This window comes from Anoplophora glabripennis, unplaced genomic scaffold, assembly GCF_000390285.2.
Source record: "Anoplophora glabripennis isolate ALB-LARVAE unplaced genomic scaffold, Agla_2.0 scaffold27, whole genome shotgun sequence".
NCBI classification, from domain to species: Eukaryota; Metazoa; Arthropoda; class Insecta; order Coleoptera; family Cerambycidae; genus Anoplophora; species Anoplophora glabripennis.
Window position 1 is genome coordinate 22,883 of NW_019416292.1, and position 27,752 is coordinate 50,634.

Sequence of the window (27,752 nt, forward strand, 5' to 3'; positions counted from 1 at the left end):
TTTAACAAAACTTTTATTACGTCAATAAGTTATGACAAAAAGGTCCTGACCGTAGCCTTGATGGAAGACCTGCAGACAGGACAGTCCTCCAGGTTCGGAGCACAGTTCACACAAGTAGCTAAATGTCCACAAGGTAAAAACACTATCCCCACCTCACCGTCCATACATATCTTACATAGCCTAGCTTCTTTGAGTATTCTATTTTCTTCTTCTAGAGACACCGTCTTCTCTAATTTGGGTATGGGGTCAGAATTATTCGGTGTCGCGTTATCCGCGACTGCAGGAGCGATCGAAGTACTTTCAACGCGCGGTTCCGAGTTCTTAACGATATCCTGGAGGATTGAGGACACCACTTGCCTCATGCCGTTGTTAACTTGAGTATCTTGGTCGTTGGAAAGGTCTTCCTCGTCGTGTTGCAGGTTGAGAGCTGCCTCTACCAAGGCATCGGGATGCGAATACGCCCTGCCGGTTTGCTCCAACTTCTCTTTGATTGCACGTTTCACCCTCTCTACGTTTAGGCCTATACTTAAAGCTGTCAAGGCTGTGGGACTAGTCATGTATTCCTGGAGTTCTCTTTCGGTTACCTCTCGTCTACGTCGAGAACTTTGAATCTTTTGAGTCGAGTCTCTCTGTAACAAACAGAAAATTTGTGTTGGTACATTGGTAACAATCTCCAAAGGTGTATCAAGTAATACTGACTATTACGGTAAAACAACATAATATTGTTTTGGGGAAAACTGTATATTAAGACTCACTCATACAATTCAAAGTCACTTTTCTCATTCTAAAACCCAAGAAAACTTTGATAGTAGGTATTTTATTTATTCCTTGTTTGTTGATCAACTTTCTGAAGATAATAGTATTATAGCATATAACTAAATTTAATGTGTTATATCGAGCCAAGTTTTCATAAAATACTGCAATATAAAGATTCTTGGGCAACCTATATATCATTTCTTTGATACACTACGGTTAGTGTGCATTCGTTTGGTTATGTTTTCCGTATAATCACAGATGAAAGAAGAGATAAGATAAAAGTCCACATTTAAAAGCAAATATTCTTAGTAACATTTTTTTCTATTAATAAATGATTTTTGGAAAAAATGCATTTCTTCAAATGAACTGAACACATTCCTAATTCTACATATTTCAAAAATACCGAGATATAAAGTAGATACACTAGGTTTGTATAGCAGAAGAGAATCGAAGAAAGATAAATCTTGAGCGTTCATACCTTCCGAAGGCGTGGTTCTATCTATTTGGATATGGTAAAGTCTGCCTTGCAACTAGTATACAAAAAAATCGTATATCTACGTTCTAGAGTGGCGGGTGACCTGGACATCGAGTTCAAGAGTCCACGGTACGCGTTCAACTTTCCACTACGAAGTAGGTTTCGGATCGGCAAAAATCGAGCCTCTATTAACAGGTTATAATAAACGGTGAGCATTGTTTCGAATGGGACTTTGCTATATGGTGCTCAGACTGCTTCTCATAAATCGCCATAATCGTAAATCTCGAATTTTATGTACTTCTGTTATTGATTTTTAGATTTATGGGTTCGGACCGGAATCAAATTCAAATTTATATCGGTTACAGCAGATCGTTTGGATCGTGCGTTAAATTAGAAATCTCCAATGACAAGACTTGTTTCACTCTTAAAACAGCATAAAGAAAATAATAATCAGTACTACTTGTAGGTATTATTGAAAAATCAGTTATCCAATGTCAGAAAACTGTTTTCTTTATTTTCAGATTTAATGTCTTTATCTCAAACCTTTTTTAGCCGATGGCTGTCTCCTTTTTGTTATTTTTTCCATTTCATGCGATTGCATTATTATATCCTCAACAAAGCAGTAAAAATATAAGCACAGGTTTATTGTTTAAATCTGTTCAAGTAAACACTCTTTTTTCTATATTAGTGTATGTAATGTATAAGAAAAAAAACTACCTACACATAGCAGCAAGTGAAGATATACTGAAATACTATGGTCTCAAGAGAATGGTTAATATCAAATCATTAATATACTGTAAAACACCTTTGAACCTAATTACAAGCTATTGTAACTGTCAACACAATACTATTGATGTAAAACTTCTAACTATTCCTAGTAAATCACATTATTTTGGAGTGATGACCTCGATTTTAGCTCCAACATTCAATATTTTGATTGATTACTTCCCATGATGAAATAAATATTTGAAAATTTTTAGGTTCTTTTTTTGATGAAATATTTTTTGCCTGTGCAAATGTTATCTATGTATATTTTTTGAATGGTACAGAAAATTCTTAGATTATTAAATACTAAAATTTATCGTGAAAATTAATATACTCAAAAGTGGTAAGAAATTGTTGGTGAAGACGTAATATACACCCTGTACATTACACAGGGTGTTGTAATATTCTTTCGCCAAAATTTTTTAAAAATAATCGATTCAAATTTGGTATACCGATTATATCGAACACTTTCCTTAAATATTGACGAAAGTTTTATTTTGAGCCACGGGTTCAACTGTAGGGCCTGGTGTAAGGAGATAAACGACAATATTTAAAATGATCAAAGAAAGGCAAGGAAGTTTTCTTTATATTGGTGTTTTTTTTTATAATTATATCATTTATGTAAATAAGTATTTTCTTCTTATATTGAAACATTCGTATAAGTATATATTAAAAAATATTTATGATAAAAAAATGAATTTCTAATTTTTAAATTTGCACCAGGCATTAAGTAATAATTAAAAACTTTTTTCCGAAAACAGAATATTTAGATAAACTAATACAAACAATTAAAGGGTCAAAAGAATTTCCGAAATTTTTCCGTGATTTTTTACACTGTATTTAGGTGAAAAAGATTTAAAAAAAGCATTTTGAAGCTCTAAAATTCTAGTTTTTTTATCTTTCGGTCGAAATTTTTTAGGAGCTACGGTTATCATGCAATTCTAAGAAATAGCGCGACAAAAAAAGTTTGCAAATTTTCTTTTTTTTTCCGAGTCCACGAACTTGGAATTTTTTTTTATGTACCAGATAGCTTGTTTATTATTTAAGTGATTACAGTCTGCACAAAAATTAATTCGAAAATTATCTCTAAAAAACTATGAATCGAGGTCTGGTTTGGGTCATCAACTTTAATATTAATTTAATTAAAAGTTGATGAACAGAAGCATAGGATGAAAAAGCCGAATCGTGCTGGAAACAATTGGATTTTGTTTTCTTCAATGTCCAGAAGGTTTTTCAAAAAAAAACTTTCGAAAATTAATAATTTTTTTTATCAATTTAAACGTTATTTGCGATAAAAATGCGAGAAAACCTTAAAAAACATATTTTTTCCATTTTAATCAAGATTATGAAATGTTTAAGCTCAAAAAACGTCACCCTTTAATTTTTTTCAAAAGTTTGACTGTTTGAAACAATGAAACGGTTCACTAGATCGAACTGAAACTTCACACAGGGTTCTTCTGGGTATATCAAACTGTAAAAGTCATGCTTTAACATTAGTCAATTCGTGAATATTTCTAATTTAACCATCAATTTTCTAAAAAACCATAAATTACCTTTTTTTCCTGTTTTTTTTTTAAATCCGTGTAAGCGATGAAATAAAATTTCCGAAAAGTTACGGCAGCATGTTATAGGAAATTTATTCCAGTTCTCAAAACTGCCCTTCAATTCTGAACGACCATTTGTCGCCGAGATATCGATGATTGAAGACAAAAGCATCCTTTTCCATTAAAAGTCCGATATTTTTATGAAAAATGGTCGTATCGAAATTTAAAAATAAAAGGAAATTGAAGTTGAATAAACAAGCTATTTGGTCCATGCAATAGCTTAGCTGAAAAAAATTTTTCCAAGTACGTGGACTCGGAAAAAAAAAAAAAAGTCGGCCAATTCCTAAAAATGCAAGAAAAACCGAACCCCCAAAAAAATTCCAACCAAAAAACCAAAAAATCCTTTTTTTTTAATTTCCGATACGACCATTTTTCACCTAAAAACAGTCTGTCAAAAATCACGGTAAAATTTCTGAAATTCTTTTGAACCTTTAATTTATGTATATTACTAACAATAATAACGAGACAAATGAATGATCACAATAAATATCGAGTACAAACAAACCAACACACATGTGGTGAAATAATTAATAAATGACATGTCACTTATCCTCTTGCACCAGTCTATAAGAGAAGATACGTGATTTTATTTCATAGTTCGCTTTTTATTAAACTTCTTTAGGTATAGTTCACCCAAAGAAAATAGTATATTAAACCTGCATTAGCAGAAATTCCATTTATCAAAAATATGAATTTGTCTCTTTCTTGTATATCAGCGTTTTCAATTGTAAAATAAAATCGTACTGTAATATACGTATTTATAATGTAATCATGCATACGCCAAATATTTAGGAAAGTTGGTCACTTTCCCCAAGATTAAGTTCATCAAAATTGGTAACTTGTATCTTCAGTTTACTACTGTTACTATACGAGGTTATCAGTTTTGGACACCAAATCAAAAAGTGAGTAGATTAAACATACATTTTTTAAATAAATTTATTACTAACATTTTTATTCGTGAACAGAATGATAATAATTTAACAATACCTAATTTATTTAGACTCAAATAGATAATACAATCATATTAAATAACTTGAAAAAATCATTGTTAACTCAGCTTTGTTATGACTTTTAAAACTACACCAAGACAAAAGAATTTCTTACAATGTATGCATTATCCTTTACGAATTTCTTTAGAGATTTGTAATTAACGTCACTTTTCTTTGTTTTTATATAAGATTTTAATTCAGACTTCGAACAATTAAGTCGTGAGACATGACTGAATAAATTACTTGGATTCTGCGTATTCTGAAAGTTTTACGCCGTCAAAAGATGGACTCGTTTATGAGCTGGTCAAGGGGAACCACCTTGTGGGTTTGTTTTTACTTGAAATTTTTAATGCTTATTCCTTTACGGGCTTTATTTGTAAAGAAAATACAATAGGGGTCATGGAAAAGGTTTATAAACTTCGTCACACGATATGTTAAGTCTGTAACTGTGTCACGAAGGATTATGTGAATGAAGCTGTGTGTTTTCAACCATATATGTATCTGAAATTACTTTAGAGAATTAACACTAAAATAATCTTCGCTTCCAAAGTATTCTCAAATTTATGGGTATCAAATCAGGTTGGAGGAGAGGCTGTATTCCGTCAAATTTAACCACAACCTGAACATTTTATGAAACCGTGCAATATTTAAATTGAAAATACGTAGTTTCTTACCAAGACTAATGGAGATTTGTATACACTTAAAATATTCGACCCTGCTCATTAAAATTCATTTTGACATAATGAGGTGTGCTTGTTATTCAAAATGATTTTTTTATCTGTCATCGCGCGGTCTCTAAGTTCAGAGTCACTTCTAGATACGACGTGCAAATTACCTAAACATGACAATACTGATAAAAAAAAATCTGAAATAAGTGACCACGAAGTGAACCTGAGAGATTAACAATTACTTAATCTAGTTAGATATTAATACTTGGTATATGTGGGAATAATTGTCTGTAATTAGATACTGTTATACTGTTAGAAATACTGCAGCATAGAGGTAAGTTGGCTTTTTATAAATCAACATAATATGCAAGACAAAAATAAGTACTGAAATTAATTTGGAATTTAATTTAGGGATTACCGTAAAAAAAGAAAAATATGTGTTAATGCATTTTGAAAGTGAATATCCTGTTGGTTAAACATTTTTTTAAATATAATGTAATTAATGAATGTTATTATTTTAAAACGCTCTTTCTTTATATTTCAGTTACTCGAGTTTTGTGGAATTGTGTCTACAACAATTATTTTTATCTTAGAACAAATTATTATTGTTAATATAACCGCCAAAGATAAAATTTGACCCCAAAAAACATATGCGATTTGCATATAAACGCTCCATATTGGAACTGATACAACATATGATACAGAATTTGTTTAGGAAGTCTATCTATGCTGCTATGCTTTTTTGTAAATGTGGTTTATACTAGTATAATACTTACAGAGGCATAGATTAGTAAGATAATCCAATAAATATTGAGACTTAACTTACTATAACGCAACGTTCTAATTTTGAGAATACATAATTATTATTGATACTTTGTTTGGTTTGTATGTTTCTTATACTATTAACTTCAAATAAGTTTATTCGCTGACGCTTACAAAAAAAACTCCATTCTAGAATATAAAAGCAATGCATCACAATCTTGATTTCTTTAGTACCACTCAAATTCACTTCATTAGCTATCTAATACAGGATATAAAATGTATGTGGCTACTGTAAAAATAGTTTTTTACCTTTTTCCTTGATTTATTTGGAAGGTGCTTCAACTAAGACGAGATTTTAAAAAATGAAAATGGTCATTTCATAAAGGATAAAAAACATAGGGTGTCTGTATTTCGCATTTCTTCTTGCTCCAAGTAGCTGATCAGTCCCTGTCGATGATGCTGGACGCGGAAATATGTATACATATGTGCGATTGTCGTCTGTCTGCCGCTATACATGTTCATTCTCCTTTAATAGATACAGTTAGGTGGAATGTCTCATACATCAGCATGGTAACCATACACGGTGATCTTTGTTGACAGGAAATTTTACGTAAGTGACAAAGTCTGCAAACGGGAGTGAATGCTTTTAAAAAGGATAAACCTGGGTGATATGGTCTACGATTTCATCTAAAAATGTCAAAATGACAGCAGGTCCGTGATAAATTATGTAGGTACGTGAAATTTAAACTATCCGCGTCGTAATGTTTATATTATTTATCTTTTTTTTTATTAAACGTTCAAATAAAAGAGCAAAACCTTAATACATATATGTACAACAGTACAGCAAAGTTAATTTGAACTATCATTATCACATTAGCCAACTGTCATCCGTTTTGACCTTGACAGAGTGTCAAATCTGCCGTTACATAATTGAACGTCGATAGTCACATGGTTACATAATTTTTTTAGAACTGCATAAATTTGTAGTTTATAACCGACAACAACTGTGGTAAAAAATTAATTTCTTTAACGATATAAATAAATTGTAATGTTTAAAATGACGTAAAAATTTAAATTTTGTAACGTGATCACCAACGCATTATGACGTCATTTACTGGAACCGAAAACTCAACCTACTTCTCGGTCGTATGTCGTCTGGTCTACAATTCCTAAGTCGGCGAGATGGATCCTAACCTAAAGAAATGCGTATGCGGAGAGCCCCGAAGCAAAAAGAATTTGGCTGTTTAGAGACTCTTATCATTTACTATGTCCAGGCTGTTGGGCGTCATTCATCTTCTCGATTATCGATCGCATTAAATGATGTCATGATTTAGCGCGGCAGCAAACATTTAAAACATTTATTTTGCGCGTCAAATACTAATAATAATTATTAACAATCTTTAAGGTACTTCTAATATTTTCACTACATGATTATATATATTAAGACATTAAAAAATATACAAAAAATTTTTGCAAAACGTATTATTAACTATTTGCTTATAACAAAATTGCGATTTTGTGGAAAACGATTTAGATTATATAGGGTAGGAAATAATCATTTTACGATGAGTTCAAAAGTCAAACAAAAAAATGCGGGGCAGCCGTATCAGGCTCTAAAATCACAACAAAATGAGAAAGATGGAACGTTTTTGGTCAAGGTCTTAGTGACTATACACACCACCAAAAAAATACCGACGATTTTGCAAGTAATCTGTCAAAAATGAGTCTATTTTTTCTTTTTCAACATCAAATGTAGCCTACAGGAAGCTTGAATGACTGTAGCATGTGCAAAATGGAACTAATGACGTAACAACTATGTTCTCAAGGTCGATTCGTGAATGAGCTACAACTTCGACCATAAATGTCAAACAAAAAGGTAGTACGTGCGTATTCTTCAGCATCTAGTGTCAATCCAGTCCAAGAGTATGTGTGCATTGCTTAGTTATATTATCTCTAATGAATAATTATTAAACATTTAAGGTCTGATTCAGAAGCAACAAGATATTGTTTATAATGACGAATTGTAAACAGGATCTGGGGCGCCGGTTGAGGCAAGACAAAAGAACAGGAAAGGAGATGCTTTGAAGGATTCCCAGGTCGTCAGAGAAATCGAAGACATCCGGCTATTAGCATTTCCGTTAACGTGATTAGCACTCGGGCCTTTTTACAATGCCCCGTTTACTTTAATTACTGAGATTACTGTTGTAGGATGACTTTTATAGTTCTTCAATTTAATCGCGGCAAAAGAACGGCAGAAAATACCTGGACTGGAAAATTTATGGACTTTTTTATAGGTTCCATGGAACTGAATGGTTGAACTAAACTAGCTGTTTGAGGAAACTATTTAATACTGGCCATTCACGATTTTATTGAAATTAGTTAGGTACTGTGAAATTTACTTAAAAATCAATGTCGCCAATCTAAACAAGTCTATGGTCGTAAGTTTCTCATTACTGCAATGTTGACAGGATCTGATTACGATTACGATAGCACCCTGCTTAGAGAGCGGCTTTCTTCAGAAAGTGGGTCGCTGATAGCAGTTGTTTATTTGGCAAATAGAAACTCCTACAGGTCGCGAGAGCTGGTAAAAAGGACAATGTGGTCACGATGATGAATAAAATGTGGGAAAACTAGCTCTCGCAGAATGAGCCATATACACGATAGTCGACCTCCCCTAAAAGGTTACAGAAAAAGACGTGACTGATAGGCTGTCAGCCCGTTGCAAAAAAGCCGAACGATTTCTCCACGTATGCCCTTCAAGGTATCGTCAATTATCCGCAGGCTGACCAATGAACAAGTAATGGTAATTCGCGCGGTTGTCTTATCAGAAAAAATCAATTTTGTTCCAACCGATTCGTATGCCGTTTAACAAATATACATAATTAGGTCAATACTTAACAAAAATAACGATGGCGTACGTGGCACTATCGTTGGAACCTCGGTTGGAACATAACCAAAAAATTTGCACTCTTTTTTCGCGTATGCCACCAGGTAGATCCTTTACAATCCGATGCTTTTTATAATGATCTCATCGTAATGGATTATATTAAAAGCGCATATGTGTAATTATCGTAGTCATACCTGTGCAATTAATACGTAGTCATACAGGTGTGAAATTAATTAGACCGGGAACCGTATGCTCTTTGAAAATTGTGCACTTTATGCCAAAAACCATTGAATTTCGAATAGGCATACATGTAACCATCATTTACAAATGCAAATTGAGGACGTTTTCCAATAAATTGTTATTGCTAAAATACCGTTTAGTATGTTCGGCATACGTGTAAATTTAATTGTAAAACGCGATCTTTTGTGCAATTAACAATTACCTTTACCGGTGCATGTTCCACGGTTACTGGCTAATTGTACTTGTTCATTGGTCAGCATACGCATAATTAACGAAGGGCATACGTGGAGAAACATTCGTTTTTTTTTTGCAGCGGGCTGACGGCCTATGATGAATGTTAGAGAAAATCATAAAATATGTGACGATTTTGATGGTGTGTGTGTGAAATTTTGAAAATTTCTTATGCGTCTGCAATTAAATGTAATAAATTTAAATAATGTGAAATAAACGAATGCCACTTACTCTTACATTACATGACATTACAATATACAGGGTGTTGTATGTAATGACTAACTGAATACAACGTGAATCTTAAATCTTATATTTTAAACAGCGGCGCAGTTCACTGTATAATTAAGTTTTTTTTAAATCGGGAAAAGTCAAATTTAAATTACATTTTTAAAACAAAACTTGATGAGGACTACTGGCTTTATTATAGAATCTACGCATAACGTAGATCAGCTATGCAGTTCCACAAAACTCTTATACTAAGAAATAGGAAGAAAAAAATTGCAAATATGAAATATATTCAAAATTTTGTCCTGCCTTTGGTACTCCTATCACCAGGAATATACTATTTCCTTGTACATAAATATTGATCTGTTACTGATGGATGGACACCTTATAAAATACGAACACCAAAATCAAATTACTTATTTTGTCCATATCTATTGAACAATTTGTAATCAATTTATATCCGGTATATCGCTGAAAGTAATAAACTTAAAGTTAGATTTCCAAAATCCCAGGACGGTATTAGGGAAAATACACTATTTTTCTTAGGGTTCTTTAGAAAAGTTCATCCTGTATATTTTTTCTACTATTTCTTATACTCGTAGCATACCGAAAGTACAATACCATTTTCCTTAATTTTTGAATTAACAATAATGCTGATAACAGTTTATAAATCAGCTTTTCAATAGTATTTTAACAAGGAAAACAGAGCCAATACTTTCATACTGTAAATTTAACAGATTTCACAGATCCTAACTACAATAATACACAAATAATGAGAAATAATATTACGGCATAGCTAATTATTTAGTAACATAATGCAGCAATTATTTAAACTAATTATTTAAATCTAAGCAAAAATATACAGGGATTTTTTTCTGATGTGAAGTAAAGTGTGTTCTATGCCCGTTAGCATTACAGTGAACTCCCTGTACCGCTTTCATTTATTTATTTATTTTAGTACTGTGTTCGTTCCTCGTTAGATTTTATGGCTTGCAATTTTTTACGTAAGTCCTGTAATTCCCCTTAACCCCAAACAAATAAATTCTTCGGACGCCCATGAATGGCCGTTCCCATGTTATCTAGTACAAACACAAATATTTTGTTTTGCATGGAATAGACATAGCCATTTTATAAGGCGTATCAAAATATTTCTTCAGATCGTTTCAGGAAAAAAGTATTACTTATTCATATAATTTAAGAAACATGAAATTAAATAATGTACGAGGTCGTATTACAATAACTAATTCTTGTTATAGAGGAAAGAGCGTACGTGAAAGTATCTTCACAGTGGCGGGGCGGCTGAGTCATAAAAAAAATTGCCAATATCGTGCCCACAAAAATAGCTACACGAAAGTTTTATCTGAATTTGATGACTGCTTCGTATCTTTTTGAGAATTATGATAAACCAGTGAAATTTATTGTCGCTATTTTTCTTATTTTAGAGAATTCCCCCAGGTAGGTATATTTCTCGAATACAAGGACTTCCCCGAATATCTAAATATTCTCTGTGTTCCGCATTACATTTTCCCTAATTTATTTTGAATATTTCTTTGTTTAAGTGTTTCATACAATTGTTTTAGTTTAGAATTTTCTTGAAAAGTAGACAATTGTATCATATTAGTTAACAATACGTGTATATACTTCATGTTCAAAACAGTTAAAACTATCAAAACGATACAGACTTAGCCAGTGGCGGCGCATGAACATTGATTGTATGTGTTCTGCTTAGGCTTCCCACATTTGTGGAATTTAATTCCGGGATAGTAAGTTTGCCCGGAAAGCTTCCAAATGGCGCCACAGGCAAAAAATTTTAAAATTTTCAAGGTCACGCGTTTTCCTGGCACTTCTGAATTTCAAGGAACAATCCATTTATACAAAATTATACATACTTACAAGAACGATTTTTGAAATTTGATCCCTCTTTGAAATAATATCTATTCACGAATTACTTACTGACGGTATAAATAAATTGAAATAAACTAAATATATTTTATTAAATTATTGAATATTGTTTATAAACAAAAACAATAGAAATTTACCAACGATTCAACGAATTTTATTTTTCCTAGCCGTGTTATGATTTTTTCCTTATCTTTTTTTGATGTACAGGGTGGTCCCGAGGTACTGGGCCAAAATTCATGGGTAGATTCCCCAAGGAAAAATATTGCGATTTAGCCGACCTTACCTTAGTCCAAAAGTTGTTAGTTAAAGTTAACACAGGGTGTTAAATGTAAAATATTATTTCAGTTTTTTTTTAATTTATTCCCTCGTTTATTCCTTAACAAATGCAAATATCCTCACAAAATTTTGGGGTTTGGAGTTCTTTGAGTAGAGGAATTGAAATCTGTTCACATTTTGGTTAAAGTTCATAGAGGGCGCTAGCTGCAGTAGATTGAATGTGTTAAAAACGACGTAACTTTTTTGTACTTTAAGGTATCTCATCTTTGGTAACATTCTTATTTTTCAACTTTTTTTACACAAAAAAGGTATATTTTATTAAAGTAGCTATCTCGCACCGTTTTTGAGATATTTGGCTTTGAAACTTCCAATGTTGTTGCATTAAATTACAATTAAGTACCTACAGGTATTATTAATTTAGCGATAAAGTTTGTTAAGTAGGATTTGGACGAAAATCAAATAATTGACGTCTTCCACTTTTAAAATTATATCTTAGCTTACAAATTAAATTGTATACTCGTATACATAAATGTGAGAAAGAATGCCGAGGCTTTCGTTTTTGGAATTACATGAAATCAGTTGTTTATGGAGAAACTACAAACACTTGAGAAGAACTTTAGCAGCAGGTTTTAAATGCTGCAAAGTCATTTCGCATTAAAGATTTATACTTTAAAATAAGACAATCTTTTAATAAACGCGTTGATAAATGTACTGAAGTTAGAGGTGGACATTTTGAGCAATTATTGTCAAAAAGGCATATATTTTTACTAATATTTACTATTTTACTGTGCATTACAATTTTTAATTCTAAATAAACCCTTGTTTTTAACATTTCTAAATTATTTTAATTATTTCAACTATTAGTATTGGAAGTTTCAAAGCCAAATATCTCGGAAACGGTGCGAGACAGCTACTTTCAGAGTCTACCTTTCTTGTGTAAAAAAAGTTGGAAAATAAGAATTTGATACAAAAGATGAGATACCTTTAATTACAAAAAAGTTATGTCGTTTCCAACAACCTCAATCTACGGCAGCTGGCGCCCTCTGTGAACTATAACCAAAATGTGAACAAATTTCAATTCCTCTATCCAAAGAACCCCAAACCCCAAAAATTTGTGTAGATATTTTATTAAGAAATAAATGGAAATAAACTAAAATAATACTATACATTTAACACCCTGTATCTCTTTAACTATCAACTTTTGGACTAAGTACGTTCGGCTAAATCGCAATATTTTTGCTTCGGGAATCTACCCATGAATGTTGGCCCATTACCTCGGGACCAGCCTGTATATTATATTTCGCGAGTTATACGTGCGAATCCGAAATCCTGGACCGTACAGCTAATTCCCGGTACAATCACAGAAAATCCCGACCATGCCCATGTGGTAATCCTATATAGTTCTACCAGATGCCGTGAAAAAATATATAAATAAACTTACCGAATTGACAAGCTGCAGTCAAGGTTCTGAGTTTTTAAAGTTGAGGTCAAGTTTTTAAAAATACTAAAACATTGTCACTGGTATCACAGAGTATCACTCATCACTTTTAATGTTCTTTTTTGAAAATTAAATCAATACGGCGTTGTTTCGTACTGGCAAACATTTCAATTACCTTTTCATTGAAATTAATGTCATTTTTAATTAAACTATTCTCTATAGACAACATGGAAAGTGCCGATAACCTGTCCTCACCCACTGAATTTCTTAAAAAGTTTTTCACTCGTTTCAAAGTTGAGAAGCATCGTTCCGCCTCTGCCGTGGACATTGGGATTGTTATTATTATCTCCAGCAATTTGATGGTCTCTTTGAATGTTTGTTCCAAATTATTTACTCTAATCATATTTAAAAAAGCTACAGCCCCATTGGTTTCGCGAAAATCAGGCCTCATATAAATGATGGTCAACTCAGTTCGCAAACGGTCAACTTCAAATACTGGATATGCTGCAACTGCAGTCTTGAAAACATCATCGGGAAATATTTTGGAATACTTATCAAAGTGATCGGAAAAGAATAAAGTTGATGCAAGCAAGTGTCCACTGTATTCAAATCTAGTTTTTGCCGTTTGTATTATGACATCGCAAACCTCAAGAGCTGATGCGTGTAAACTTTCTTCTGAAACTCGCATTCGTTTGGGAGCAGGTTCTGAATCAAAAAACAGTTCTTCGCCTCTCTTAATAACAGATTTTATATCTTTTCGAACATTATTAATACAGTTTTCAAAAGTATCGATCGCACTTTTAATTACTACAGGGTCCGTTTTTCTTGCTTCCAGCTGGTTATACAAAATATCAACATGTGGCATAATGTCATGAAAAATATTTAGCCAAAACAGAAACACTTTATCATAAAGTAATTGTTCTATAGCACTCGCTTGATTGACAGCTTTGGCACTGGAAAATTGTTCCTGAATTTGTTGCATACATTCTATTAAAGAAGTTCTATATTCATAAATTATATTTACAGCTCTACTGTTAAAGTTCCAGCGAGTTTGAACAGCAGGCGGTATTCTTTTCCCCACCACTTCATTTAATACATCCAATCGCTGAGGAGAATTTGAAAAGAAATTAACGATGTCATCCACGTTTGAAAAAAAAACACGCACTTGCGTGTTTTGTGAAACTGCTTGCGACATTATCAAATTTAGCTGGTGAGCGTAGCAATGCACAAAATAGGCCAGGGGATACTTTTCTCTTATTCTTGTATGAACACCGGCATGCGTACCGCTCATAACAACCGCGCCATCGTAAGCTTGAGCAATCAATTTATTACAATTTTCTTTCAATAATGGATCAAGTACGGAACGAATAGAATGCGTTAAAGACTCAGCATCGTGCTTTTCCGGATTTATGAATCCCCAAAATCTTTCCACAGGACTGCCTTCGTGTACGTAGCGCAAGACAACGACCATTTGAAATTTTGAAGAGACATCTGTAGTTTCATCTGCCATGACAGCAACATAATTTGACTGATTAATTTCAGTTACTACTTTGTTTCTGCACACTTCAAGCATACACCGTAGAAGATCATTTTGTATATCTTTGGAAGTTCCTTTAAAAATAGTAGCCTTTTCTAGATGTTCTTTTAATATGTCGTCAAGATCTGCACTAAAATTTATGAGTCCGCGAAACACATCAGGGTTGTCCGAATTTTCTGTCTCGTCGTATCCGCGAAGTGCTAATTCGAAAGCTCCGCAAAATTTTATGCAATCTATGATTCTAGATAATACATAACGATTTTTCGTTACCTGTTCGTTGTGTTTCCGTATATTATCCCAATATGTAGAATCTAACTGACTTCTCACGTTTATTTTACCTAATAGGGCCAAGCTAACTTCATTCGACAAATGATTTTTTGTTATTTCATGTCTCTTGATACTCTGAGTTAAATGACCTAAATCTTTCACACCGTATATTGTCCATGTTTTATCCCCACCGAAAAGTAAGCACGGAAAACAAAACAGTGCATTTTTTATATCACACCCGCACATCCACTCTGTTTTTGTGTATACGTTATTGTTAAATTGTCTTTTATAACTTTTACTACGGCTCATTCCACTAATTTCAATATTTAATTGTGGTGTTGTCCTACCTAATTCTTTTATTTTTAGTTTATCCTCATACGACAGAGAACCAAATAAAGTTTTTTGTAAAAACGAAACACTATTCATTTTAATAACTAATATCCGTAGACGCCTAAATGAAAATATTCACCCGTGCCACTCGCAGAAATAAACCGCCACGTACCACGCCCTATTACGAAATACTACTGCAGCGAGCAGTGGCTGTCGCTGTTGCAGCCTCGTGTTGCAGCCACTAAATCCGTATATTCCTTTCGTGTACTCTGGGTCACGTGCCTGATTAGCCAATAAAAACAAAGGACGCATCTAACTGTTCGCTGACATAGACTATCGCTGTGCACACAGTTTGTATATAAGGTTGCATATATTAAGGGGCGTAGCTCGCGTCGTAATAATATAAGCTCCTAGATTTATTTTAGCGCAAGGACATTTGGATTCTTTAAATATTTTGTTTATATTTAATATGATTAAATACATAAAATTTTATGTGTTCTGCAGCTCTTATGGTAAAACTGCCACTGGACTTAGCACTAATAAATGGACGAAACTTAACTTTTCTTATATGTATTACTGTATGGACTTTACTAAAATATATTTTCTTGAATTGAGGGACTTCCTCAAATATTTCCGCAAATATTTCACTACATTCCACCCTAATTTATTTTAAATTTTTCCAGATGTTTCGTTAATTTATGTGCTTAAGGCTTTTTCGAAATTTTCTTGACAAATAATTCTACTATACCATAATAATTATTAACAACCGTACTAATCATATATATTTTTTTTTAATCGGGAAAAACTACCATATTTATACGATACGGACTTCGGTCCATTGTGCATACTCGACATGTCGAGGCAGGAGAATTAAAAAAAGAAAGGAAACTGCCGACTTAATGAAGACCAGTCGCCTCCGCATTTTTGCGACCCTGACAAGAATTTTCGTTGCCTTTTTTTATGCGACGCGTGTGCCAGCGACTATACACGCTGGTGCCTCGTGCATGGCATGAATGTTATAAACAATTTACCATGTGACGGCTTGCATAGTCCGAGTGCATAACGGGTGAGTCACGGAGTATATATTTGCAGTTCTCGTTATTCATAATCATAAGAATCGTTAAGATGCAATTATGGGGAAACCCCGCACCCCTTATCTGTTAGCGCTCAACGCATTTCTTATACAGGATCGTTGAAGTTAAAGGGATCAACTTCAACTTTTTTACTGGGACTCATACTAAAAGTATTCTGACATTTATATAGAACCGTTATGCTTTTATACTTATATGGTTTCAATTTGCATTTATATAGAGAAACGTAGAAACCTCGGTAGAAACCTTTTTGGTCTCATAAAAATAGGTGATCAAATATTTGGAGATAATAGATCTGATATAGATTGGATTAAAATTAAGTGGATTTTGTGGCATACTTAAAATGGAAATGATTCATGAACAGCAATAAATAGATAGTTATAATATGGTCAAGCAATAAATAAAGTTTATCGAATTTCTGATACTATTTTCTCCGAAAATGTCACCACTTTGTATCCGATTGCATTTTGTTATTATAATAATTATTATTATGTACATTAGTCACGGTTTTTATAAACCCATTATAATTTTAGATTATGCTTGTAATTATTATACGTTATTTTAATGTCAAAACATTTTAAGAATTTATGGTTTTGATTTTCTTTTCTGTTTATACCTACTTATTTGCTAAAAAATGCGTTTAACTAAAAATGAATGAATGATACACTTGGTGACGTCAATCCGGCATTTTTGTGTTGAACTAATTTATTGGAATTTGATACTAAAAACTTTAATGAAATAAAATATCCCAACATTCCACAACAGCAGAAAAGTATTATGAAAATGAGGGTAATTTATCGATATTCAACTGATTTAACGACCATTGTATTCAAATATGCATGATTAATAGTGCATACCGTCAGGTACAAATGGCTTGCACAAAGAAAATATTATTCAACAGTATAATGTATTAAATAATTACGCCGAAAGTTGAAAACTAAAAGTAATAGAAAAATGTATGCGACAATATACACAATATACAAGACACTGATCAAACAAGCAATTATTTTATCAATTACATCATTAAGTACTCAATTTTCTTTTTTTTAGCATACTGACTCAATGTTTTCTAAAAATCAAGTGGGTTATTCATATTCTATAAATAAACACCACGCTAACAACCGAAACAGATAAAATAAAATAAAGGATTACGTCAGTCTTCTAAAAAGGGAGATTCCAGTCCGAGCAAGCATGCAGAGACTGCAAAGGATACGAACAGGACGCGGCTAGTCCGTCAATCGATTTTTGGTCAACGGTCCAAATAATTATACGGCAGATAAGCCTTCTGACGTAAATTCATCACTAATATTAAGAGTCTTCAATTAATTTTGAAATTATCTCGCTACCAGTACATATTATAATTTATCATTTAAATTCAATACAATTAAATAACAATATAGCATCATGGTATGTTAAATTGCATACAAAATTATATACATGATTCATTTAATAAGTCTTCAAAAATCCTCAGTCTAATCGCGACACCGGCGTGATATTTGATAGTTTAACCATTTAATTTAAGCTAAATGTAGTTTTAAATGTCAACCTTACAACTGCAACTGCTAAAAAAAATCTCTCCAATTTTCCCTTCCCTGGAAAGTCACTGTCCTCGCCGTTCGGGTTTGATAAGCTCCCAAGCGCAAAATTTACCTTACTAACTAGCAGCTCGTCAAAGCTAGACGTATATAACGTCCACAGACCCATTCCACTAGTTACGATGTACAAATACGTACCAAGTACATGGACATGTTTATAGGAAGGTCTGCGGTCGTTTGTGCAAACATTAGGTACGATCAAACGCAACTTAGATGTATTGTATGTTGGCTAAATTAGACCTCTGAAATTTGATTGGCCATACAGTGCGTTCCGTGAACAAGACAACGGAAGACCATAGATTATTTTAATGAAAATTGTACAAGAGACAGAAACATTTCCAAACATTAAAATATTTTTCGTTGTATCAACAGAAAAAAGTTATGGATGGATATTTTCACCATATATCAATTTTGTAAGTTTTAAAAAATAATATGTATCAATTGAAATCAAAAGTATACACCCTAAAAACAATCGAAAAGGATTAACATGTTAGTTATTTTGTTATTTGAAAAAATTCAAAAATGTTCAAGAACCAAAGCCATCAAGAGACCAAATGAAGCGATTTCATATATAGATGAATTAAACTAAATTTGCCTATTTTCCAGAAATCCAGAAATCTGTGATCTTTTGTTTTACACATATTTATGAGACACCCTGTAGAACCACTTACACTTTGTACCATGCTTTGGAAAGAAATACACATTTTCCTAAATAATATAAACCAAGTGACTAATACAATTACACCACATTTATCTGTATTCACGTACATACGATTTCTGAAAAATGTTTAAAATTATAAAATAAGCAAGTTTATGTTCCAGTGACAAAATATTAAATACAAATTTTGCATATTTTAAATTATTTAAATATTTTATGAAGTTATAAAAAATTCAATATCAAAAATGTCTTTAAAAAATCTCATTACGAAGTAATTGCTTGGCAGGATATAAAAAAATAAATCGCCTATTATTTATAGATATGGGATAAAGTGAAGTAAATAGAAAACACATTTTCATACAAAGTTGGGGGCAAAGTTCTAAAAGACTAATTTGTTTAAATTTTAAATTGTCCACAAATTACTTGCAAAGATGTCATTATTGCACTGCAGTATAATTTTCTATACCAAGTATTTATTAAAAAAGTTAGGGCATATATTACAAATTAACTAAATCAAAAATCAAATAACCATGACGATCATCATAAGCATCAAAACCAAATTAAGGTGTCTTTCTAATGAGAAAATGTATTCTACAAAGACAATACATTTTTAAACGCCTAAGTAGGTAATTCCTGAACTTATTAATTACAACTAAATACTCGTAAAAACCGAACTTAAGTAATTTTTGCTCTAAATGTGCCAAATTAACTATTGTTTGTGTTGAAACCAAATACATCTGTTTAAAATTTCTAACTAAAATTATATTCCGTACTTCTTGTACCACTAATATCTTCACCTTAAATCGTAGGGGAGACCAAAATATAGTGATTTAACACGACTTACCTTTGTAGTAAGCTACACCCATGAGAAGTTATAGACTATGAAAGTGGGGTTTCAAATTTGGAAAAAAAATCAGTATCTCAGTTATACTTGAACTTAGAAAAGCCAAATTTGGTACACGGTGTGACTGTACCAAGACCATTAATCGACAGTAAGTAAAGTTCAATTGAAGCATTTTTAAAGGGTTGACAACATTAAAATGTGACAGAATTTTGTAATCCTTGGTGGGCTTAAAAAATTGTTCCTTTATTTTATGAGGAATTTAATTCTAAAATTTTTCTTACTCTTGTTAGTTCCCAAAAAACTTTCAACGAAAATACAAATAACATAATAAGTATTGTAGCTGGTATTTAAAATCATCGAAAATTCAAAAGTTGACTATGAATTCAAAAGTCAAACTTGACGAATTTTGTCGAGGCACCACTATAACTTAGACTGGAACATTGGTTTATGCCTGATGGAGCATCTCATTTTAGTAATATTGTTAGAGACTTTTTAAACCACCAGTATCCAAATAAATGGATTGGAAGAGGAAATAATTGCCCACAAGTTTGGCCTTTACGATCACCAGTCTTCAACAACTGTAACATTTTTCTTCCTCGCTCGTTGCATCTTGAGCAGAATTGTGGAATCACATTACTGATAAATGCACATTCATTAGAAACAATCAGCAGTTATTGGATAGAGTAGACTTCAATTTTCGACGAAGAATAAATTTATACCTGAGAGAAAACAATTTCTAAAACTGATCAGTGCAAATTGTATGTTATTTCTGTTGTTTAAGTTGTTTATAACTCTTATTCCAACTTTTTTCCTGATCGTCAAGTTTGAATTTTAAATTTATAGCCAACTTTATTAGTTATTTTCGTGTTTTTGTTGAAAATGACAAATTTTTTGAAAACTAACAAGATTTAGAAAAGTTGTAGAATTAAATTCCCCATAAAATAAAGTATTTAATAGTAATTGTTTAAGTCCACCAACGGGTTAAAAAATTCTGTCACATTCTAATGGTGCATCATCCCTTATCAAGCCTTTAAAAGCTCTTGGTACACTCGCAGCGTGTACCAAATTTGTTTTTTTATTAAGTTCAAGTATAAGTGAGATATTGATTTTTTTCAAAATTTGAAACTTCACTTTCAAGGCCTATAACTACTCAGGGGTGCAGCTTAGTATAAAGGTAAGTTGTGTTAAATCACCATATCTTGGGTTCCCCTGCAAGCCCCTGCTATGAGTCAGCTCTTATTCGAAACACCCTGTATTTAACCCCAATTAACCCTACAGAACAAAGTATTATGAAAAAATAACAAGCACACTTAACTGGTAAAACACAAACATTGTTTTAATGAATCATTAGTGCTACATCATATTCCGTGATACAAACATATATCAGTGAATACGTAGGTAGTAAATTGTGCAATTTATTGAAAATTTTGATACTAGTTTTCCACGAATTATTCATCAAGTAAGACATATATTCTTTCTAAGATAATATTATAAAAAATTTTTACGAAACGTTGAATAATTTCGGATATTTAAGTAAAAACAAACTAAGTACCTACCTAAAAATTTGAATAAATGCATAACGGAAAATTGCATTTATACATTTGTAAATTTGTGCATACTTGTCTCTATAACAGATAGATAAATATATGTAATTGCAACAGTTATTATGCAACCCACAATAGTGAGTAGGCAAACGATTTTTAACACGTACACTTATCTAAATGTAAAATCCATGTACAACAATGCTTTTTCTCTGAATATTTGCATACGCAAACAACTCGCTACATACAACGCAATGTATGCAAACTTGCACAACATTACATTTAAGGGGTAATTCAACATTAGCCATTACTTACCGCAGCGCTTCCTGTACCATGCTCTAGTGCACAGGCCGTGACAAATTCCTGTCCTTTAACTAGTTTAACAAATGAGCAATTTGGGAACCACCTAGCATGTTCCGTCCAAGGATCATCGTGTGGATCCCAGTGTTTTAAGCCTCCATCACAATGAAAACATCTAACTTGATCCCCCATACCTTCATAGAAGAACCCCGCCTGAGACAATACATCAGGCGTTTGTATCAGATCTGACGACCAACCGGCAAAAGAATTTAGTCGAGCTTCGACAGTTGCGTAGTTAGATCTCTTTGGTCCCTTATGAGCTTGAACCCCAAGTTCACCTAAGTTTTGCTCGGTTCTAACTAAGTTAACATTTGGAAACACTTCTTTTTCTATAGTAAAATCCCATTCTACACGCTCCTGATTGTCACTATTTCCACTACTCAGTCTAGGATTTATAGTGGAGATGACAAAGGGGCAGTTAGGGAAATGTCGCTTGTGTTCGGCATCTGGATCATCACCTGGCTCCCAAGCTCGCACGACTCCCTTACAAAAAGCACATTTCGTATTATCTCCTTCTTTGAGATAATAAAATCCAGCTCTAGCTAGCCTCTCTGGCATTACGATGTTTCTCGCTGGCCAATTTTCAAAGGAATCTAGTCTGGCTCTTTCATCTTGGTAAAAAGTACTCGAAGAGGACGAAGGTACATTGGGTGATATTATAGGAACATTACCTGAGGTAGAAGGGTCTAAAACGAAAGGGCATGTGGGACTTAAAGCTATATGTCGATTCATCACTTGATCACCGTAGTTCCATTCGGATATTCTTACGTGACATGCAAAGCATTCAACTTCTAGTCGTTGCTGTGTTGAAAAGAAACCAGCCTTGGCTATTCGCTGAGGATTAACAACTGCATCACTAGGCCAATGAATAAAGGTTCGCAGACGTGCCTCTTCAAAATTCATTTTCGAGCCAGTTTTAGGTTATGTCATGCTGTAAAATTGTTTAGATTCCTCAGAAAACTCTCTCTTAAGTCTAGGAATAAATATTTCATCCTGAATGTTGTTGAATACGAACTACATTAATTTATGCGGAGATATCAAATTTGTTTAAACTTGAACTGTCAACTCAAAACTCAGCTGATATGAAAAATTGCACAGATGTCACTACCAAACGGAATGCCACACGTCAGGAATAAATTGTGCCAAATTTAAATTTAACATTGACATTTATTTATTTACACAGCATATTACAATTTTATTTATGAACTGTTATTTAAATTAATTATGCGGCATGTTATTAAATTTGCTAATGTCTGCATCTTTATTAAGGCGTTAGCTTTTCTAATTTCAATGTCTCTGAAAAAATTAATAAGTAAGTTGCTTAAAAATGTAAAATTACCTATATAGGTAAGTACAAACCTAACTTCTTTAGAATCGCCATCGTTTCTCCGACTTAATATATAATTTTTCATTTCGTCTATATGAAATTTAACTTTAAACAAGACAGAGTCCAGGTTATTAGGATCAAATTGATATGCGCTGCAATTTTTAAGTGCGTAAAATTCGTTGATTATTTTTTCTGTTAGCTCTTGTAAAGACATTATTGTCTGTGACTTTATTAAAATATCACTGTTGTGACATTTGATTTCCCTGAAAAATTAAACTGTATTAAAAATGTGACTTTATTTTGTGTATGAATTGAAATACTTATTAGGATCATTTTCCTGACTTGCAATTTCATTAATTTGATATTTAATTTTATACAATAAAGTATCCAGATTCTTGGGATCAATTTCATACGCTTCCCCGTAGTAACTTTTTAATGCATCGAATTCATCGACTATGTATTCTTCTAGTTCTTGCAGTTTCGCTACAAAATCTGCCATTTTTTAATTCTTACTTTTCACCAGACAATTTTCACTAGTTACTAGTTAGACACAGAGGCTAGGTAAATACACAATTTTGCTAACACGATAAAAATAAATTTCTTAAAAATGTAGGTTTAGGTATAGGCAATTGTTTCTTAAAATAGTTTCATGACCCACTCGTCTATGTATAGGTAAATTATACCTAGATAAGAGGAGTAGATAGGACCAACTTCCCTATTCATTAATTTAGGTGTTTTTGCATTCATTGTTCATTTTATTGTGGTCAAGGACATACCTACTAACGGATTATGATCTTATTTATCATTGATATTTGTTTAGTATCAAATTTTTATCATATTAGGCATAATATCTATACAATAAAAGTCTAGACCTAGACTAGACTAGTCTAGACTCTAGACTAGACTAGTCTAGACTTTAAACTAGACAGTCTAGACGGAGTTCAGAGTTTTATTGTTATAATTACGTATCTTACCATAGGTGTCGTTAAAATATTTTCAACGGCGGCGGTAGATACTAACAAAAGACAAAATAAGTTAAGTGCTTATCTATATGATGTAAACGAAACAGAAATAATGTTTTATTATATAGGTGTACCTATTTATTTGTATTGTAAGGTCACTGCATCGATTTTCGACCGTTTAATAGATGTTTTGACTTTAAGCAACAAAAATTATTTGTTTTGAGGACTATTTGTTATGAATCTCTTAAACAGTTAGGTATTCTGAAATTACTACAAATAATTTTGTTATTTTAATCTGAAAAACCTTTTGCATGGATTTACATTTTTATTTATATATAAATCAAAGAAAAATGAATAAAATTTGGGAAGGAAATAATATTTAATCCAGCTTTCTTATTTTTGCTCAAATTTTACAAAACTAGTCAAGAATTAGAATTGGTAAGATCACGGTAAGATAACTAGCGCCAGCGCTAGTATCGCTATTGTAATATTATGAATTGTTTTACCCCCTATCTACGCCCATGCCTGACGGCTGATATTCAATTCCGGGTATTCCGGACACTAATTGCATGGCTAATTGTAAAAGGGTTGTACATTTTTTAGAAACGGTATCCTTATTCCTTAGTTAGTTTTGTGATATCACTAAGGTGTGCATTGCTTGTATTTATTCATCATTAAAAACCACTAAATAGGTACTGAAATAGATTATTTTCAGGGTATATTTCAGAGTTAAAGTTCAAGCATGATTCGATGTTTTGCAGTAGATAACAATGATAACATTTTCATAAAAATAAGTTTCTCCATCTTTTACTAAAGCTGCTAGAGATTTAGGGTCAAAGTCCTTATATTATCATTTCTGCTTTCTAGCAAGAAATTTACCAAATTTTTAACAGTTTGTTTAAAAAACATTTTAAATTACACAGTTAAAAATGACGTACTTACAATTTTTACAGGTATTAAAACCTATACAATGTACAAGCTAATTTACCCACGTCTTTTCTTCTTTTTTAGGTTATAAAAATGAGTAGCCGGGCATTCAGTTCCTCTGCTAGAAACGAAGTCGTAATAATTTCCGCAGTTCGAACACCCATTGGCTCATTCCAAAGCACACTTGCTCCCTTGTCGGCAACAAAGCTGGGTGCTGTTGCTGTGCAAGGTGCTATCGAAAGAGCGGCTATTTCAAAAGAGGAAATTAAAGAAATTTATATGGGCAATGTGTGCCAAGCCGGAGTTGGACAGGCACCAGCACGCCAAGCAGCACTATTTGCAGGTTTACCAAAGTCCACAATTTGCACGACGATAAACAAAGTGTGTGCCTCTGGTATGAAATCGATAATTCTCGGAGCGCAAGCTCTTCACCTTGGAGATCAAGAGGTGGTACTTGCTGGAGGAATGGAGTCCATGTCCAACACTCCTTATTATTTAAAAAGGGGCCAAACGCCTTACGGTGGAGTTAACTTACTAGACGGGTTGGTCTCCGATGGGTTAACTGATGTTTACGGTAATTTCCATATGGGGGTGTGTGCTGAGAACACGGCAAAAAAATTAGGCATCAGCCGGCAACAACAAGATGAATTTGCGATAAGCAGTTACAAACGCAGCGAAGAAGCTTACAAAAATAATGTGTTTGCCTCCGAGTTAGTGCCTGTTAATGTCCCACAGAAAAGAGGACAGCCTGATATTGTTTTCTCGGCGGACGAAGAGTACAAGAGGGTCAATTTTGAAAAATTCGGAAAGTTAGCGACTGTTTTTCAAAAAGAAAACGGTACAGTCACTGCTGGCAACGCTTCCACTTTGAACGATGGGGCTTCTGCTCTGGTTTTAACCACCTCTGAAGCCGCTAAGCGTTTGAACGCAAAACCTTTAGCCAGAGTGGTGGGATATCAAGATGGAGCTTGCGATCCCATAGACTTTCCTATAGCGCCTGCCGTTGCGATTCCGAAATTGCTGGAAAAAACTGGTGTATCCAAAGACGAGGTAGCTCTTTGGGAAATAAACGAAGCTTTCAGCGTGGTTGTTCTGGCGAATCAGCAACTTTTAGGGCTGGACCCCTCAAAAGTCAATGTGCATGGAGGGGCGGTCAGTCTTGGACATCCCATCGGCATGTCCGGTGCCAGAATTGTAACTCACTTAGTACATGCCTTGAAACCTGGACAAAAAGGAGTTGCAGCGATCTGTAACGGTGGCGGTGGCGCTTCTTCCATCATGATTGAAAAATTGTAAGTGCTGGTTTTGACAGGTATTTTTAAAGTGTGAGGGGCAAATGGGCTATTATGGATTTGGTTTAAGACTAAGAAGTTTTGTCACCATTGTGCAAGTTGTTTTTATACGCATTGTATTCTATGTTTACAGTTGTTATTTTTATACACAGATAAGAGAATTAAAAACAAGAATTGTGCAATTATTTCTTTATCAATTCTAGGAGAGACGCGTTACCAAAAAATGTTTTACCTACACTGACTCTTTATACCAGAGATCCATGCCCTTTATGCGATGAACTTAAAATCGAGTTGCAGCCATTTTTAAGTAGGGTAAATTTTGAAATTGTTGATATCTCCAAAAAGGAAAACGTAAGTTATCTGAGGTTGTACAGATACGAAATACCTGTGGTGTTCTTGCATGGACAATTTCTTTGTAAACATAGACTCGATCGAAATTTGCTAGAACAGAGACTAAAAAATATTGAGAGAAGATGAAGGGCTTGTATTGTAGAATATACATCAATAGAAGCACTAGAAATCTGAAATATTCAAAAAAAATTTATTCTTATTTACACTCGTGTACAATGTATAAGATAGGAACCATTTCAAATAAAAGTTTATTTTACTATTTTTATTAAACTTTAATATTGCCACCTGAAATGCAAAACCTTTTTTCTTAATCTGGTCCTTTTACAGGACAACGTAAAAACAACCAAAAAAGTGTAAATTAATTTTGATTAAAATTGAAAACTGTGACCGTCAATAAACAAATTTAAATCAATATAATTTTCCTGAGTAATGCAATCTATACATAAAAATTTTAAATATCTACTTATATACAGGGTATTCCAATTAAAACTTCTCAACTGGAAAATATCGGAATTGAAAAAAAAAAAATAAACAAAAGAAACCTGAGACACGTCGATTTTCTTTTCAAGGGGACATGTGAAGATGTAAGTTTTGATGTCTTGGAAGCTACGCCTTAGGCAAGGGTGTAAAATAATCTTAAATTTTAAATGGCACTCTATGTTGAGTGACGCCTCATTTTAAAGCTTTTTCAATTCTGCTCACGATATGATATGACAATAAAATCATCACTCTAAGACAAAATATCAATGAATGAAAGAATATTATTTTATTAAGTGTTCAAAATGGTTTCCCTCCGTTTCCATACAATAATAAAATTTTTGCTCCACTTCCGAACGAACATTTCGAAGCAGAACTTTCCAAATCATTGAATAGGATGCAGAGATTCAATTCAGTGGCCTCCCAGATCTAACGCCCTTAGACTTTCTTCTATGGGTGCACTTAAAGTAAAAAATTTATGCAACACGATCGAACTCACTTCGGTAGGAGCTCCGTCAGCGAATTGTTGAAGAAGGTTGTCAGATAACGCTCAAAATGCTTCAAAAGATTTGAATACTTAATAAAATAACAGTATTCAATCATTGATATTTTGTCTTATTCCAAAATTTAAAAAGTCGTATGTTGCCATGAGCAGAATTGAAAAAAAGCTTTAAAAGAGGTGTCACATAACATAGGGTGCCATTTAAAGTTTAAGGGTACTTTACGCCCCTGCCTAAGGGGTAGCTTCCAAGACACCAAAACTTACACCATCACGTGTACCCCTTGAAAAGAAAATCGACGTATCTCAAGTTTTTTTGTTTTTTTTAAATTCCAATATTTTCCAGGTGGGAAATTTTAACTGGATCACCCTGTATATTATATGGTTTTATTGACTTTTACGTTTAGTAGATATATGGCACGAAATTCAAAACAAGTTAGTACAAAGTTTCAAAAATTAATTTTAATTGGAGTTAC

At 33.0% G+C, this 27,752-nt stretch overlaps 2 protein-coding genes across 8 annotated transcripts; one reads left to right on the forward strand and one right to left on the reverse strand.

Moving 5' to 3' along the window:
• LOC108910197 (baculoviral IAP repeat-containing protein 7-B) lies at positions 1-22,534 on the reverse strand. Its single transcript, XM_018714742.1, has 2 exons — positions 21,397-22,534; positions 1-629 (listed from the first exon to the last, which is right to left on the reverse strand). The coding sequence occupies exons 1-2, from the start codon at positions 22,342-22,344 to the stop codon at positions 30-32; spliced, it is 1,548 nt and encodes a 515-aa protein (XP_018570258.1). The 5' UTR covers positions 22,345-22,534; the 3' UTR covers positions 1-29.
• LOC108910205 (acetyl-CoA acetyltransferase, mitochondrial) lies at positions 5,359-26,134 on the forward strand. 7 transcript variants are annotated; one of them, XM_018714762.1, is made up of 2 exons: positions 5,359-5,591; positions 24,742-26,134. In XM_018714762.1, exon 2 carries the CDS (start codon positions 24,751-24,753, stop codon positions 25,951-25,953), a length of 1,203 nt encoding a protein of 400 aa, XP_018570278.1. In that variant the 5' UTR covers positions 5,359-5,591; positions 24,742-24,750; the 3' UTR covers positions 25,954-26,134. The 7 variants fall into 7 exon arrangements, with proteins under 7 accessions (XP_018570278.1, XP_018570297.1, XP_018570283.1 ...); XM_018714781.1 differs by lacking the exon at positions 5,359-5,591 and adding an exon at positions 20,904-20,934; XM_018714767.1 differs by lacking the exon at positions 5,359-5,591 and adding an exon at positions 20,914-20,999.
• Positions 26,135-27,752: the final 1,618 nt, after the last annotated feature.

Bases quoted from the DNA above. Each gene is read 5' to 3' on its own strand.
- LOC108910205 (XM_018714753.1), top strand. From the start codon at position 24,660: ATGACGTACTTACAATTTTTACAG. The intron at 24,684-24,741 runs GTATTAAAACCT...CTTCTTTTTTAG, and splicing joins CGTACTTACAATTTTTACAG to GTTATAAAAATGAGTAGCCG.
- LOC108910197 (XM_018714742.1), bottom strand. From the start codon at position 22,344: ATGAATTTTGAAGAGGCACGTCTGCGAACCTTTATTCATTGGCCTAGT. The intron at 630-21,396 runs GTAAGTAATGGC...TGTTTGTTACAG, and splicing joins ATGGTACAGGAAGCGCTGCG to AGAGACTCGACTCAAAAGAT.